At 44.2% G+C, this 17,897-nt stretch overlaps 1 protein-coding gene across 4 annotated transcripts in view; it reads right to left on the reverse strand.

Annotated features, from left to right (window-relative positions):
• The window catches only part of OLFM2 (olfactomedin 2), a 239,928-nt gene that overhangs the window by 53,279 nt on the left and 168,752 nt on the right, over positions 1-17,897 (reverse strand). For 2 of the 4 annotated variants that reach the window (XM_053369485.1, XM_053369466.1), the window contains exon 3: positions 12,155-12,313. The exons of 1 other annotated variant lie outside the window; for it this stretch is intronic. In XM_053369485.1, coding sequence (XP_053225460.1) covers positions 12,155-12,313 — 159 coding nt within the window. The remainder of the gene's footprint in view (positions 1-12,154; positions 12,314-17,897) is intronic. One more of the 4 variants, XM_053369475.1, reaches the window with a different exon arrangement.

Raw genomic sequence — 17,897 nt, forward strand, 5'->3', positions numbered from 1 at the left:
CCGGACTGTGTGGCACCAAGTGACTCTGATGCACCAGAGTCAACAGTGGTGCAGGACATTGTTGCCTTGGGGAGGACCATGGGCCTGGAGGTCACAGAGGAGGACGTCAGCGAGCTGGTGGAGGAGCACGACCACGAGCTGACCACCCAGGAGCTGGTCGAACTGCAGGCAGAGGCTGCGCAGGAGCAGGCCTCGCTGGAAGAGGAGGAAGCAACTGAGGAACGGCTGTCCTCCAAAGAACTGAGGGACATTTGCATGAAGTGGAAGGACGTGCAGGCTTTTGAACAGCGGCACCACCCTGACAAGCACGTGGTACATGACCTTGCGAACACTTTTGATACGAGGGTCATGTCGCCTTTCAGGGAGCTGCTGAAAAGGCGGATGAAGCAGCAGACCATGGACAGGTTCTTCAGCAAGAAGCAAAGAGTGGAAGAGGAACCTTCTTCAAGTGGTCCCCCAGAGTCTTAGAAAATTTACTGTTCACTTTGTTGATTTTTAAATGTTTTTCTGTCATGTTTAGAAACTTAATTTATTGTTCCTTCAATTTTTGAAATGCTCTTTACAGTATGTGTGACTTTAAAGAGCAGTTAATAAACTCTTGTTGTACCAAATTTGGCTTTGTTTGGACTTTTTTTTACCATAGGAACACATTAATTGATTTTCAATGCATTCCTATGGGATTTCATGCTTCGCAAGACGAAAAATTCACTAGACAAATAAACTCGCAGAACGAATTAATTTCGTCTTGCGAGGCACCACATAAATTGAAAGCCTTTGTGGATGATCTTGTAGCAACATTTGGAGAACCTTTGACTAGTGTACCAAAGGCACTAGAAAGGATTCAGGAGTTTGGACAAGTTGCTAGTTTTAAACTTAATAAGACAAAAACCAAAATGTTGGTTAAAAATATGACAGTACAATGAAAAGAATTGTTACATCAGATCACAGAAAAAGTGTGGGAGAGTCCTTGCCAGATCTGAAGTTATATTACGAAGCATCCTGCCTTTGCTGGCTTTGGGACTGGATTTTGTTAAAAGAAACAGATCTGTTGGATCTGGAAGGACAAGATAATAGGTTTGGGTGGCACACATATTTATGGTATGAAAAAACAAGAGTGCATAACGGATTCTTGAACTGCCTGGTAAGAAAAACAATCTATGAGGTATGGGATAGATACAAAAATCTATTGGAGCGGAGAACACCATGGTGTGTCAGGGATCAGGTTGGGGAATACGACTCTGATGTGTGGTGGGAACCCCCCCCCCTGCTCAGAACCAGAATCTTGGGGCTCCACAGAAGCAGGAGAGTAGTATTGACCTGGAACAATGGTTTGCTGAGGGACACAGTTCGGAGGATGGGAGTTGGGCAGAATTGGGAGGCGAACAAAAGAGGCAGAACAGAAGGAGAGAGAGTTAACCAAATCTCCCTCACTGGAAGATATACAGCTTCTTAGTCCCAGGGCTAGGAGATTGGATAAGCTAACTTTGCAGAAGGTTAATTGGTTGAGAGTTTGGGTAAATAGGAAATGGAAAGACGGAAGTGACTAGAGGAAAGTGGGAGGAAATTACTGGGAGAACCTACAATGCGAGAATGGTTATTTGTTCTTTTGCTGCATTCATTAAACATTTCTGTTGCTGTTAAGAGACTGCTTTCCCTTGCATTGCTTATCTAAGGTCAAAGTGAGAAGAAAGCTGGTCCTGAAGCCTGACATGGTGGCTCTCTCCATTGGAAGCAATTTCGGTTAAAAATTGAATATGAGAGGGGAGTGGGCCACCTATAAAGATTTGTTAAGAAGCAGAAGACGAACTAAAATTAAAAAAAATTGAAGACATAAGAGATAACTAACAGATTGGTTACAGTACCATCAATTAAACAATGTTTTTAAAGTAGATAAGAAAAAGGTTTTGATACAGAGAGATCTGTTGGAAAATAACCTGAAAGTACTTTCAAAAATTTACAAATTACTTTTAGAATGGTATACAAAAGACGAAGAAGTTAAGGCAGTGATGATTCACTGGGCAAGAAAATTTGGACATAATAATATCCAATTTTCATTATGGGAAAAGTTATGGAAAGAGGATTTAAAATTTACTGCATGCTGTTCGTCGAAGGAAAGCTATATGAAAATGATGTACCATTGCTATCTAACACTGAGTAAAATTGCAAAAATGTATAGAACCAGTTCAAATCTGTGTTGGAAATGTAAAGGGAAAGAGGGTACCTTCTACCATATGTGCTGGTCTTGCGGAGTGGTAATAGCTTTCTGGGAAATGATATATAATGAGTTAAAGACAATGTTTAAGAAAACGTTTGTTAAAAAAACCAGAAGCCTTTTTGTTAGGTGTAATAGGAGAAGAGAAGACAAAAGACTTTTTATGTATGCAACGACAGCAGCAAGAATGCTTCTAGCCCAGAGATGGAAGGAGGGAGGAGTGCCATCCAGGGAAGAATGGCAGACTAAGTTGATGGAGTATGCAGAGATGGCGAGACTGGAGGGAATGATCAGAAACCAGGAAGGTCATGTATTCCAAAAGACTGGAGAAAAATTTTAATATACCTAAAAGACTCTAAATGGTTAAAATCATTGGCAGGGATACAATGACGCTTGTAATGTGAAATGAATGTTGGTAACTAAGTATATATAACAGATAGATAACGGTAAAAGAGGAGGAAAAGAAAAAAGAATATTTTTTCATTGAATATGGAACCCATGGAGGGAGGGAAGTCTGAAGGTTTAAAACAGGGGTCAGCAGGGGGCCGGTACGCTGTCCCTCAGACCTTGTGGGGGGCCGGACTATATTCTGAAAAAAAGAAAGAATTCTTATGCCCCACAAATAACCCAGAGATGCATTTTAAATAAAAGGACACATTCTACTCATGTAAAAACACGCTGATTCCAGGACCATTTGTGGGCTGGATTGAGAAGGGGATTGGGCCGGATCCAGCCCCTGGGCCTTAGTTTGCCTTCCCATGGTTTAAAACAACCTTTTATTTTAATGTTTTGAAATGGTTAAAGTTGAAATGTATAAAATTATATAAAACCAATGAAATTTTTTTTAAAAAGAAAAAGAATTGCTGTAGAAAAAGGTAGGAACAGTGGTACCTCGGGTTAAGTACTTAATTTGTTCAGTGGTACAGTGGTACCTCTGGTTAAGTACTTAATTTCTTCTGGAGGTACGTTCTTAACCTGAAACTGTTCTTAACCTGAAGCACCACTGTAGCTAATGGGGCCTCCTGCTGCTGCTGTGCCACCACTGCACAGTTTCTGTTCTCATCCTGAAGCAAAGTTCTTAACCTGAGGTACTATTTCTGGGTTAGTGGAGTCTGGAACCTGAAGCGTATGTAACTTGAAGCGTATGTAACCCAAGGTACCACTGTATCCTGATGACATCATCACCATCATCATCATCATCATAGAGGCTTCATCTATTAAGAACTGGATGCCTTTTAAAAATTAATTTTTGTAATGCTAACCAATTACAGTGGTACCTCATGTTATGGACGGGATCTGTTCCGGAGGCCTGTCCATAATGTGAAATGCCCGCAACTCAAAGTGCTGTGTCTGCGCAGGCGCACGTCGAGATTTGGTGATTCTGCACATGCATGAGCAGTGAAACCTGGAAGTAACCCATTCTGGTACTTCTGGGTTGCCATGGGACGTAACGCGAAAAGACGCAACATGAAGCGGATGCAACACGAGGTATGACTGTATATATAAGTGTACAAGTTAGGCTTATGTTATGATCTAACATGTATCATACCTCATTATGCTCCCTAATAAATATTTTTCCAATTCAAAAATGCAGAACTTTTTTTGGGGGGGATGATAAAAATTATGTGTGGATATCTTTAAAGTACTCACTATACTTTAAGGTGGACCATTTGGCATGATGCTTCCACTTCCATGTTTACGTGGAATGAATCTGCTTTTAATACTGAAAATAGAAACGTCTTCCACTGTTTTATGCTTGTGCCAATGTGGAAGAGTGACATGGGCTGGATAGAAGCATAGAATCATTCTATGGAAGAGTTGGAAGGGACCCCGAGGGTCCTCTAGTCCAACCCCTGCAATGCAGGAATCTCAACTGAAGCACCCATGACAGATGGCTATCCAACCTCTGCTAAAAACCTCCAATGAAGGAAAGTCTACAACCTCCCAAGCGAGTCTGTTCCACTATCAAACAGCTCTTACTGTCAGGGTTTATAAAACCTCTTTGAATAGTATCATTGTGTAGGTTGTTATCTCAACATCAGAGGGCCCCTTGACTTAAAGTGTCCTGTTAAATGCTTGTTTGTACATGAGCGCTAATTAGGATCCTAACAGCTTGATACTGTGGAACATCTGCCCAATGGCTGCATCTCCACCTCAACCTGCCAGAAACTGCTCCACTTACAGTCAGCTTGGGTCAGAGGTCATTCCTGCAGTCTCAGTGGCAAATGGCAGCCATGACCCAGTGTGTTGGCAGGTCAGAAAGGCTCCATCCATTCTAATTAGACTGGCAATGCCAGGCCAGCATTGCTATGCAGGGGGCAAGGGGCGGAGGCTGGGTTTGGGCACATCCAGTGGAAGGAAGTCAGTGCTTGATGGTAATGCCTAGGGAAGGGATAGCTGGCCTCAGTTTTCAAGAAGAATTGTGGAACAAAAAGATCAACACTAAACAAAGACAATAATGGGAGCTAAAGAGCAAATAAATTGGGGTGAACAAAAAAGGAGAAATCCAGTTCTCTGAAGCAAGAAAGCTAAATTAAAAGCAAAGCAAATTCTATAAAGAGAAAGGAAAAGCATGTAGAAATTGTCAGAGGTGAAAAGGGCCATCCTCCAAATGCAAATGGTGTCGGGTTCAATCCCTGGTGTATCCAAGTAGGGTTGTGAAGGACTCTTGCTTTCAAAGATGAAGAGCTGCTGGTAGTCAGTGTCAACTGTATTGAACTAGGTCAGGGGTCTGCAACCTTTAAGGCAAAAAGAGCCACTTGGACCCGTTTCCGAAGGGGAAAAAAACTGGGAGCCACAAAACTCGTCATTATAAAAATAACCTTTTTGTCACTTTTTTATTATTTCTTTGTTTGACCCCTCAGAATTACTCCTCCTCATAGAAATAAATGTTAAATTAACAAGTTACCTTTTTTTGTGTGTGTGTGTTCTTCACTCCCCTTCAAAACAGTGACTAGCGTACATGCCCCTTACAATGTAGCAGGCGGGCAGGAAGGTGACGTCGGGGCAGATGAAGGTGATTGACAACATGGAATTGGCAGAAATGACTGGCAGAATCCGAGACCAGGGAGAAGAGTCGGTGAAAGAAGATTGGAAGAAATTTAAAGACTATTTACAGAAACATTGTAAAATTAATGAATGTTAGAAGGATGTTGGATAAAAAATAAGTGGTTTCCAGCTGTAATGCTTTAAGAGATATGAAAAAAAAGGTTTACAAATGGGTAAAAGTTTAATGGTAAGGATTTGCTGAACTAACAAACTGAACTGGAATACAAAAAAGGGAGATATGAGGAGGTCTGGGGAAATAAGCGTAAGGAAGATATGTTATGAAAATTAATGTGTTTTTAACTGTTTTTATTTTGTATGTTTCTTTTTATTTTTCATCTTTTTTGTTATACCTTAAAAACTTTAATAAATATCTTTTAAAAAAAAGGAAGGTGACGTCGGGACGGTGCGTGACCGCCCCCATGTAACGTCACAGCCATTACAGCGCCCGCCACAGTGGGGAGTGTCGGGGCGCACAATGCGCCTCCTCCCCTCGCTGGTATCCGCCCCGGAGCCACGGCAAAAGTGTAAAAGAGCCACATGCGGCTCCGGAGCCGCGGGTTGCAGACCCCTGAACTAGGTGCACCAATTGCCTAACTTGGTGTAAGGCAGTTCTTGTGTCCCTAAGCGATAGGGGGAAATGGAAATGTTTGAGCTAAGAACAATATTTATACCTTTAGGTGTGTGAACAGAATGGGGTATGAAAATATAGCATGCAAGTGGATGGATTGCAAGAGCAAAGGTGTGGGCAACCTCACATTTTGGTTATTGCTTCCTCTTTTGCTAAGCAGATATGAATTATCTACCTCAAGCCATGGCTATAAGTTATTTGTTGCATTAAAAGATAATAATCCAGTTGTGGGGTGGGCACTAGGTCCACTGCCCCACTCCACTTTGAGCACTGAGTAAATATATCACAAAACAATTAAAAAAAAACCTTCTGAGTTCAGAGAACTGAGATGTTAATGGAGTGGCTGGGGTTGGGGACAGGGATGTGTTGCATGTGCCAACAAAACTGGAGCGTTAGCTGTGCCCCAGGGCATAGTGATGAGAAGTGACCTTGGGGTGAAAAAGTCATGCAAAAATATACAGTGCTTTTCACTCTGTGTCTGTCTCTGTGTGTGTGGTAGGTGGGAATAGTGTCTTATTTTGAAAGGCCAGGCTCCATATCTGGCTATCCAAGTGGAATATGTTTTCCCAGGCACCTGGGAAAGAAAGAAGGGGCAAAGATAACGAGAGTACCTAGTATCATCAAGAACGTAAGCCCTGCACTGCTGAGGAGAACAGGAAGCTGCCAGCTTAGACAGTGTCAGACTATTGTTCCATCTAGCCTAGTACTGTGTACAATGACCAGCAACAGCTCTCAAATTTCAGACAGGGATCTCTCCCAGCTCTACCTGGAGCAGCCGAATTGTACCCAGGACCTTCTGCATGCAAAGCAGATGTTGTACCACTGAGCTATAGCCTTTTCAAAGGTCTACTCATCTAGGATCCAGTTCCCAACTATGACTAACCGAAAGGTTGGGAGGCTCAAAAGCAGTTATGGCCTTTCCTTCTTGTTCATCCCCTGTTTGCAGACATCTTGCCTTGGAGCATGATGGGTCCAATAGGCTATCATGAATGTTGGCCTTCAATAGACTGATCCTCTTTTTCTTTTTTTTTAAGCCAAAGACCATCACACCCAGTGTCAGGAACCTGGCTACCATGTAGCCATGGGGAACGGAATGTGGTTCCACTGATGTCAACATGGATGGGTCAGTAGAATCCACCTGAACAACAGTTTCATGGGACTAGACCTTGGGCTGGGTCAGCATAGTTGGGCACCTGTTGAGACCCACAACCTTCTGCCTAGGGATCCTTTGCCCTCCTCCTCCTCCTCCTCCTCCTCCTCTTCCTCCTCCTCCTCCTTGCTTTTGCTACCTATCTATCTGCATGTGAGCTGTGCCAAGACCAAGGAGAGAGAGCAGCAGCCTTGCCCTCTCCTTCTACATAGGTGGAAGTGCAAATCAGACCTAGGGGGAAAGGACAAACAAGGGCAGTGGTGAGCAATGGTAAGGAGGTGGGCCCAGGGAGGTGCCTGGACCAAGGGCATCTTGACCAGTTCCCCCCACCAAAACTGGAGCCAACACTTGGTGAAGTAGCACTCAGGCTCAAGGGGAAAGCCTGTAGCTCAATGGGTATAGCACCTGCTCTGCATGTAGAAGGTCTCAGGTTCAATCCCCAGCATCCTGGGAGAGAGTTGGGAGAGAACCTTACCAGAAATCCTGGAGAGCCACTGCTAGCCAGTGTAGCCAACACTGAGCTAAATGAATGAATGACATGGCTCCGTATAAGGTGGCTCCCTATGTTCCCAAGGATAGGAAGATAACCCAGGCAAGGGTGGATAGAAAGTGAAAGCAGCAGAGGGAGTAGGTTAATGATGTCTAGGTAGAAAGGATGACCCTGAAATAAAAGATAATAAGTCACTGAAGCAGCATAAGCTAGAACTTCAGTGCAGGCTGAGCTGGCCAAAGGAGTTTATATAGGTTTAGAGACCAACCAAAAGGCTGAGCTGGGCATCAATCAGGCACTTAAAAACCAGTTGAGGAACTGGAGAAAGGTCAGAAGACACTCTTGCTGACCAAGTCTCCTCTCTTGAGGTGACTTTGTTCAGAGAACCAAAGCCACTATCTGTATAAACATAATGGGCTCCAAGCTCTGGGACCCAAGAAACTGGTACATTTCCCCCCACGGAGCTCGGCTTCATCAAGGTGGCCCACTGGTCATAACCCAGCATGCACCTGGACGTATCAAAAGTTGGCACATGGATCTAGAAGGGAATCATAGACCCCAGCAGGCCAGTTGTCTAATCAAGAGACCTTCCAAGGGGCCACCCCCATCCCAGCTGTCTCTGGGATGGCATGGCATTCTCTGGCTCACTGCTGCACTCTTAACCATGCACACACACCAGAGGCCCATTATTCTCAGCAAAATGTCTCTAATCACTCTGGCTGGGGTTGAAAAATTACCAGGAAAGGTAATTGAATGGCAAAGGGCCCAGAATATGGATGGCCTGGGCTCATTTATCAGCAGCACCGATTCCTCCTCACAGGTGCCTGGAGGGAGGCAAAGGGGGCTTGTTGATTCGCTTGGTTTTTTAATTGCAAATGTGATACTCCTCTGGCTGATTCATGAGTTACGTCTGCGAACAGAGAGTACCAAGAGCAACCAGCTCCAAGGCAAAGCAATCAGTTCCCTGGCTCACCTTCTGCAGCATATGCCCTGACTCTGGGGAAAGGCCAACATGAAATTGCTGCCGCCAAGGAAAAATGCTAGTTGCTTCTAAAAGACCCAGAAACAGTCAGTAACCACTTCTGGTGTTATTCAACCACTTCATATATTTCAGGTGGGCATTTGAAGAAGAAGAAGAAGAGGAGGAGGAGGAGGAGGAGGAGGAGGAGGAGGAGGAGCAGGAGTTTGGATTTGATATTCCGCTTTATCACTACCCAAAGGAGTCTCAAAGCGGCTAACATTCTCCTTTCCCTTCCTCCCCCACAACAAACACCCTGTGCTGTGAGTGGGGCTGAGAGACTTCAAAGAAGTGTGACTAATCAAAGAAGTGTGACTAATTAAATGTGTAATGTGCAAACATGGCAAATGCATGTCTGCAAACAATCAAGGTACGCTAATTGGAGAACAGTGACTGGCTACCATTCCCCCTCGAGCATGCAATCAATGGTGAATGTGGGTTTTCCTCTGTATAATACACAGAGTAGTCCTGTGGCATGCTAAGCATCAGCCATGAGACACGATAGACACAAACTTGTTCAATAAGGCTGCCATAAGACTGCATAGGAAATTCTTTTGGGAGTGAGTCCCATTCAGCTCAATGGGATTTGCTTCTTAGTAGATGTGCAAAGAATTGCATTGTAAAGTGGTCTTTTTCTTTGCCACTGACATTGAGCATCCTTGGGGAAGAAAATGAAAATTGGTTGGCTGATTTACTGCACTGGCATACCTTGTCTCAACTTCCGTTTTATTATTTATTTATTTTTAATGTCTTTTTTTATTAAAGATTTCTTGGGTTACAAAAGTATGTGCAATGTCTCTTTTTTTCAAGTTACATTTTCTACAGATCAGTTTCATTTTCTGAGACAGCTGCCTTTATAACTTGGCCTCACTGGACAACTTGTAGCTTTTTTACAGTCAGCTTTCCCAGAGTTCTGCTGTCCATGGTGCTGAAGTGCTCAAATAACTGTGGCCAGCATGGCTGTTACCCTTCTCAGGTTGTGGCTGGAGGTGCAGCCTCAACATCAGCCCAAAGAAAGAGGTGTTATGGAACATATACATCTGAACATATTAACTTCCCAGCTGCCTCTATGCAAAGCACAAGTTTCTTTTAAATATTTATGTTATGTAAGGTTTATCTGATGATGTCACACTTGACAGTTCAATATGAACCTTACCAGCCACAATACAAACCTTACCAAGGAAACTGGCACAGGCAGTCTGGAGTCTTAGAGGTATAGCCTACAGCAGCCTTCCCCAACCTGTTGCCCTTCAAATGTTGTTGGACTCCAGCTCCCATCAACTCCAGTCCGCATGGCCAATGGACAGAGGTGATGGGAGCTGTGGCCCAGCAGAGCACATGCCTTTGCATCAGAAGGCCCCATTTTCAATCCTTGCTGTCAGGTAGTAGATTATGGGAAAGGCTCATGCCTGAGACCAAAGAGAGCAGTTGAGAGTCATACTCTGTAATGCTAGACTAGATTAACCAAAGGTGTGGTTCTTAGGCATGAACCATGATCCTCAACCTTTACTTAAACAATAAGTTTCTAACATTTGTAAGACACAAGATGAGTCAAAATACACAGATACTATTCTCCACATTGTAATTGTGATTTTTACCATTTCCCCAAAGTCCCAGATAGCCTTCCCGTCACAGCAACTTTCAAAACATGGTCTGTACCCATCTCTGCTGAGGATGTTCTAAAGACAGGGTGGTTTGTTTGCGGCTGGCTCATTCATTGCATCTCATGCATTTCTTTTATTGATGCACATCAAGGAAAACTCAAATCCTGGAATACTTCGGTCAAATACTTTGGCACGGTGTTTCCTGAGCTTGTATTCCTTGACTAAGTGTATGCATGTAGCAATGGGACCCTGAAAGAGCCGTGGCCATCCAGGGGTAGAGCTTCATTTTTTATTTCTATCTATTTATGCATTGAGAGGTGTTTTTCTTTTCCATTTTGGATAAGTCACTCTACTTCTGCTTCTTCCCAAAAGAGATGGGGCCGGGCTATTTTCCATCAGTGCTTTGATATAAATCACCACTCCATTTCTGCCCTCTTCATTCTCTTTTAATCAATCACTTTATTATGACCAATTTGTGCAGCACTTGGTCATTCCCCCAAACCGCCACCTCACTCTCCAGCAGCTGCTGAGTAGGAACCATGCCCAGTTTGCCCTTCCCTCTTTTGCCATATTTCTTCTCACTGTCCCCTGATTTCCCAGCAGGGGTGCCTGGGCTGTACTCCTGATCCATTGGCTGGGTTACCAGCAGCCCCTGGGGCCCCACTGCCTACACACTGTGACTAAAACTAACCAAGCTGTTGGCTGCTGCTCTGATATTTAATCAATGCCTTGGCTGCAGCAGCTGTCAGGCTCAAGGCCGCACAAGCTCCTGCTTCTTTCCTTTGGCTACACTGTAATATAAAGCATATTTTGTGCTATTTTCACTATTATATGCACTGGTATGCATAGATATGCATTTATGTTCAGAAAATTGCATGGCAAATATTTGGAGAAGTGCAAATTTCAATGCATGCAATGGAGTAGCCTCAGGTGGCTGTGAGACTGACATTTAGAAGACATCTGAAGGCAGCCCTGTTCAGGGAAGTTTTTAATGTGTGACATTTTAATGTATTTTTAATCTTTGTTGGAAGCCACCCAGAGTGGCTGGGGAAACCCAGCCAGATGGGCGGGGTACAAATAATAATAATAATAATAATAATAATAATAATAATAATAATAATAATAATTTGTGTTTAATCCTTCTTCCACCTGCTTTCCTACTCAAAATCATTCCCCTCCTAAGCGACAATGGAGAGGGGAATACATAATGTGCATTTTTAAATTTTTTGCTGCTTAGTACCAATCTAACTGGGATGATGGTGCCGCTGTGGTCTAAACCACAGAGCCTAGGGCTTGCCGATCGGAAGGTTGGCGGTTCGAATCCCCATGACAGGGTGAGCTCCCATTGCTCGGTCCCTGCTCCTGCCCACCTAGCAGTTTGAAAGCACGTCAAAGTGCAAGTAGAGAAAAAGGTACTGCTCTGGTGGGAAGGTAAATGGCGTTTCCTTGCACTGCTCTGGTTTCACCAGAAGCGGCTTAGTCATGCTGGCCACATGACCTGGAAGCTGTATGCCGGCTCCCTCAGCCTATAGAGTGAGATGACCACCGCAACCCCAGAGTTGTCCACGGCTGGACCTAATGGTCAGGGGTCCCTTTACCTTTACCTTTACCAGTCTAACTAAAAAGGGAAGGCTGGAAGTTGAAGGCTGCAAGCTGAATTTATTCCTCTTTGTTATTTTATTCTTCCCCAATGGAAAAATTGCATGCCTCTGAATGTTCTTTGACTCCAACCCCCATCAGCCTCAGCCAGCATGGCCAATGGTAAGGGATGATGGGAGCTGTAGTCCAACAACTTCTGAAGGGCCACACCTGCTTCCATCAGGCATATGTGATAAACACCACCCAACACCTTCTCATTCTCAACTGGCTTTCAAACAGCAACATTAGCAATTAAAATAATACTCTAGGAACCCACCAGCATCAGAAAACTAGTCCACAAACAACGTCCCTCCAGAGATAGTGACTATGTAGATCAGGAAGGACTTGGCCAAGCAGAAGAGTTACCTGGAAACTTTTGGCATTCAGATTTTTCTGACTCTCTGTGGCCACTTTCAGCCTGGAGTCCAGCCCCTTTATTAGCGACTCAGTATTGCGCACATACTGCAGGTCCCTGTAGGTCCGAAGGTCCAGCACCTCCATGGACTGGGAGATGTTTTGCACCTGCTCAATGAAAAAAAGGAAAAGAAACTTAAGACACACCACCTAAAGGATGGTCAGATTGCAGAGTATTATACATCGGAATAGATAGATGGAGGAGCTTGTGGTGGTGGAGGCAACCAGGGAGTGGGTCTTCTTCTTGAAGGTATCCCTGACATAAGAATCAGAAACCTGGGGTAGATATTTTGATTCCATGATGTTTCAAATATTAATGGTACTTAACCTTTAGAGAGATAGAATGCATCACTGACATTTTATAACATTTTAAAACCCCTGTGCTCTCTAGGCTATAAAGAAGAAACCCCATCTAACCCTGAAAGTGGCACAAATGGTCATTAAAGATGTTCTAGTTAGTATCAGGGTGTAAATCCAAACATCTTCTTGAAGCTTCCTGAGATAGCTCAGGGAAGAAGAGAAGTGAGAGACAGAAATGTCAACAACCCCGTCAAAGGTCTGATTGCTAAGGAAACACTGATAAAGTCGGACATTTGAGACCCAAATGCCTGGGCACCTGGGGCACCCCAAGGTAATTGTGGGGGAGCAGATAGCAGTATGGAACCATACATGTTTATCATCCCATGACCTGTAACTTTTCTTGATGTATGTAGAAGAATGTTTGAGGTTTTAGGACTCTTTGTTTGCTGTGTTTGAACTACAGCATAAGCTTTCTTCTGATTTGCCTCTGGGCAGTCTTTTCTAACTGGTTCTGTTGAGCAACTGGTTGGCAAGGCTGACCTACTGCAATAGTTAATAAACCGAGTCCCTAACTGGATCTGTTGTAATTCTCTTGGTTCTGTGTTTTATTTAAGAGGTGTTCCGTCAGCTGAGCCTCTAAAGAGGTCAGAATGGCTGACGAAAAATAGGGAGATTGCTTTGAATGCAAAACTCATGAGGTTTTCGTGTGTGCACACTTTTTTAAAATCTAAGCAAAATGAGCAAGAAAATAAGTGTTTAGAAAACTGGTCCTTATTTATTAACTGCTGTAATGAAGATGACTACAATCATATCCAATCTTGTGTCTCTCCCTCAATTCCATACTTTAAAACATTATGGCCACAATCCTGTGGTCTTAAAAAGAAATCATCCCATATATTCTGTATTTTAGGTTGCTGCTATGTTTTTAAAAGCAATTTGGGGTGCAAATGTTCAGGTGCCCCTGCTGGATCTTGCCGTTTCCAGCCATGAGGTCCACAATACAGCATATAGATGAGGGATGAGGGGACCTGCTGCCCTCCAAATCCTATTGGACTCCAATTCCCATCAGCCCCAGCCAGAATAGCCAGTGGCCAAGGATGATGGGAGCTGGAGTCCAGCAACCTTTGGAGGGCCACAGGCCCCCATCCCCCAGCATCAATCAACAGACAGAATGTGTGAATATGAAAAGCAAAGGCAAGCCAGGTTCCTCCATCCAAGTATTCCTGAGCACCTCTGTCACATTACAGACTGCAATTGATTTACAGTCTTGGTTCGGCAGACATACAGTGGAGTCTTCTCTTCTGGGACTTGAGCTGGAACTGGCAGTCTGGTGCACCAGCTGGAATTCAAGCTCCTTTCCCCTGCTTTGCACCCATGAAATATGAATGATAATGTAACCAGGCTGAGTTGAATACTTATTAGAGTTGGGGCGGGGTAGAGACAAAAGAGAAATAAGCTATCAAAGCTGATCTTTTAAAGTGAGGTGGCTGAGTAAGGCTGCCCTCGATGCGGCGGGGGGGGGGGGGGAGCCCTCTCTGTATGTAGCCTCATCCCATCCTGTATGTAGCCTTTAGGAGAGGGGCAACACACTCACATCTGATAGAGCTGTATCATTCACCAGTCCCTCTGGAGTCTGCTGATGAGGAAGGGGAACACACTGGTCTCAAAAGCAAGCCAGCCACCACCTGAAGTGTGAGGCTACCACTAAACCAGGAGCTGTGCATTAGTTCATCTTTTGTCCTGATATCATGTTCTGGGTTCCACCCAGATCAATGTGCCCTACATTAGTGGTGGGGAGCCTGAAGCCCTCCAGCTGTGGTTGGACCACATCTCCCAACATCTCTGGCCATTGGCCAACCTGGCTAGGGCTGATTGGAGTCGGAGGAGCCTACCAACTTCTGGAGGACCACAGGTTCGCCATCCCAGAGGTAAAACGTGAACCAAGCAACCTCCTTCCTCCCTAGATGAATACACCTCTCTTTACCTGAGATGTGTAGGGCCCCACTCTTTTCACAACTGTTTCCAGCTTTTCTTGTAACCTGTTCTGGGATCTGCTGGTGAAGGGCTGGTAATAAATGTAATTAATAATGATATTGATGATGATCATAGAATCATAGAATCATAGAATCATAGAGTTGGAAGAGACCACAAGGGCCATCGAGTCCAACCCCCTGCCAAGCAGGAAACACCATCAGAGCACTCCTGACATATGGTTGTCAAGCCTCTGCTTAAAGACCTCCAAAGAAGGAGACTCCACCACACTCCTTGGCAGCAAATTCCACTGTCAAACAGCTCTTACTGTCAGGAAGTTCTTCCTAATGTTTAGGTGGAATCTTCTTTCTTGTAGTTTGGATCCATTGCTCCGTGTCCGCTTCTCTGGAGCAGCAAAAAACAACCTTTCTCCCTCCTCTATGTGACATCCTTTTATATATTTGAACATGGCTATCATATCACCCCTTAACCTCCTCTTCTCCAGGCTAAACATGCCCAGCTCCCTTAGCCGTTCCTCATAAGGCATCGTTTCCAGGCCTTTGACCATTTTGGTTGCCCTCCTCTGGACACGTTCCAGTTTGTCAATGTCCTTCTTGAACTGTGGTGCCCAGAACTGGACACAGTACTCCAGGTGAGGTCTGACCAGAGCAGAATACAGTGGCACTATTACTTCCCTTGATCTAGATGCTATACTCCTATTGATGCAGCCCAGAATTGCATTGGCTTTTTTAGCTGCCGCGTCACACTGTTGGCTCATGTCAAGTTTGTGGTCAACCAAGACTCCTAGATCCTTTTCACATGTAGTGCTCTCAAGCCAGGTGTCACCCATCTTGTATTTGTGCCTCTCATTTTTTTTGCCCAAGTGCAATACTTTACATTTCTCCCTGTTAAAATTCATCTTGTTTGTTTTGGCCCAGTTCTCTAATCTGTCAAGGTCGTTTTGAAGTGTGTTCCTGTCCTCTGGGGTGTTAGCCACCCCTCCCAGTTTGGTGTCATCTGCAAATTTGATCAGGATGCCCTTGAGTCCATCATCCAAGTCGTTGATAAAGATGTTGAATAAGACCGGGCCCAAGACAGAACCCTGTGGCACCCCACTAGTCACTCTTCTCCAGGATGAAGAGGAACCATTGATGAGCACCCTTTGGGTTCGGTCAGTCAGCCAGTTACAAATCCACTGAGTGGTAGCATATTCAAGACCGCATTTTACCAGCTTCTTTACAAGAATATCATGGGGCACCTTGTCAAATGCCTTGCTGAAATCAAGGTAGGCTACATCCACTGCGTTCCCTTCATCTACCAGGCTTGTAATTCTGTCAAAAAACGAGATCAGGTTAGTCTGACATGACTTATTTTTCAGAAATCCATGCTGACTATTGGTGATCACAGCATTCCTTTCCAGGTGCTCACAGACTGTTTGCTTAATGATCTGCTCCAGAATCTTCCCTGGTATTGATGTCAGACTGACTGGGCGGTAATTATTTGGGTCCTCTCTTTTCCCCTTTTTGAAAATAGGGACAACATTTGCCCTCCTCCAGTCTGCCGGGACTTCGCCTGTTCTCCAGGAATTCTCAAAGATGACTGCCAGTGGTTCTGAAATCACATCTGCCAGTTCTTTTAATACTCTTGGATGCAGTTCATCTGGCCCTGGAGACTTGAATACATCTAGACTAGCCAAGTATTCCTGTACTATCTCCTTAGTTATTCTGGGCTGTGTTTCCTCTGCTGAATCATTTGCTCCAAATTCTTCAGGTCGGGCATTGTTTTCTTTATCGGAGAAGACTGAGGCAAAGAAGGCATTGAGGAGTTCAGCCCTTTCTGTGTCCCCTGTTTGCATTTCACCATCTTCTCCTCTGAGTGACCCCACTGTTTCTTTGTTCTTCCTTTTGCTACGAACATACCCATAAAAGCCTTTTTTGTTGCTTTTAACCTCTCTAGCAAGCCTGAGTTCATTCTGTGCTTTAGCTTTTCTGACTTTGTGTCTACACGTGCTGGCTATTTGTTTGAATTCCTCTTTGGTGGTTTCCCCCCTTTTCCATTTTTTGTACACATCCTTTTTTAATCTTAACTCAGTTAAAAGTTCTTTAGATAGCCACCCTGGCTTCTTTAGGCACCTTCCATGTTTCCGTCTCAATGGTATTGCCTGAAGTTGTGCTTTTACTATCTCCCTCTTAACAAACTCCCAGCCATCATGAACTCCCTTTCCTTTTAGTATTACTGTCCATGGGATCTCACCCAGCACTTCCCTAAGTTTTATGAAGTCGGCTTTCTTAAAGTCGAGAAATTGAGTCCTAGTATGCTTGGCTGCTCCTTTCCGCTGTATAGTAAACTTCAGAAGAGCATGATCACTCGCGCCTAATGATCCTTCCACTTCTACCCCACTAACCAGGTCATCAACATTGGTTAGGACCAGATCTAAAATGGCTGTTCCTCTTGTAGCTTCTCCCACTTTCTGGACAATGAAGTTGTCTGCAAGGCCAGTGAGGAATCTGTTTGACCTTATGCTCTTGGCTGAGTTTGACATCCAACAAATATCCGGGTAATTGAAGTCCCCCATTACTACTATCTCCCTTCCTTTTGCATGCTTGGCCATCTGTTCCAGGAAGGCATCATCTATGTCCTCCGTTTGGCTTGGGGATCTATAGTAAACTCCCACAATGAGGTCACTGTTATTCTTCTCTCCCTTAATTTTGACACAAATGCTCTCACTTTGGCTTTGAGGTTCTAAATCTTGGATCTCTTCACAGGTATACACATCCCTGACATATAACGCCACTCCTCCTCCTTTCTTGTCTGGTCTGTTTCTCTGAAATAGATTGTATCCCTCCATTATTACATTCCAATCGTGGGACTTATCCCACCAGGTTTCAGTGATGCCTATTATGTCATATTTAGTTTGCTGTACCAAGAGCTCAAGCTCATCTTGTTTATTTCCCATACTTTGCGCATTAGTGTACAGACATTGAAGTCCATTAATCATTCCCCCGTGTCTCTTATTTAAGGATTTTTTCCTCCCACCACTAGGTCTGCGTGCTGTTTGCTCCATTCGGTCTATGACATTTGGATGATCATCTTCATCAATTGATAGACTCCTACCTTCAGGAGCACTGTCTCCCTCCCCCACATTAGTCAGTTTAAAGCCCTCCTGATGAGGTTTCTGAGATTTTTTGCAAAAACATTCCTCCCAACCGTTGTGAGGTGCAGCCCATCGCTTGCCAGAAGTCCATCTTCAAGAAACTGCATTCCGTGATCTAAGAATCCAAACCGTTCCTGTTTACACCATTTGCGAAGCCAGTTGTTCACTTCCACTATTTTTCCCTCTCTCCCTGGGCCACGTCGTTCAACTGGGAGGACAGATGAGATGACAATTTGTGCATTTAATTGCTTCAATTTCCTGCCCAGAGCC

The sequence above is a fragment of the Podarcis raffonei genome, chromosome 2, assembly GCF_027172205.1.
Source record: "Podarcis raffonei isolate rPodRaf1 chromosome 2, rPodRaf1.pri, whole genome shotgun sequence".
NCBI classification, from domain to species: Eukaryota; Metazoa; Chordata; class Lepidosauria; order Squamata; family Lacertidae; genus Podarcis; species Podarcis raffonei.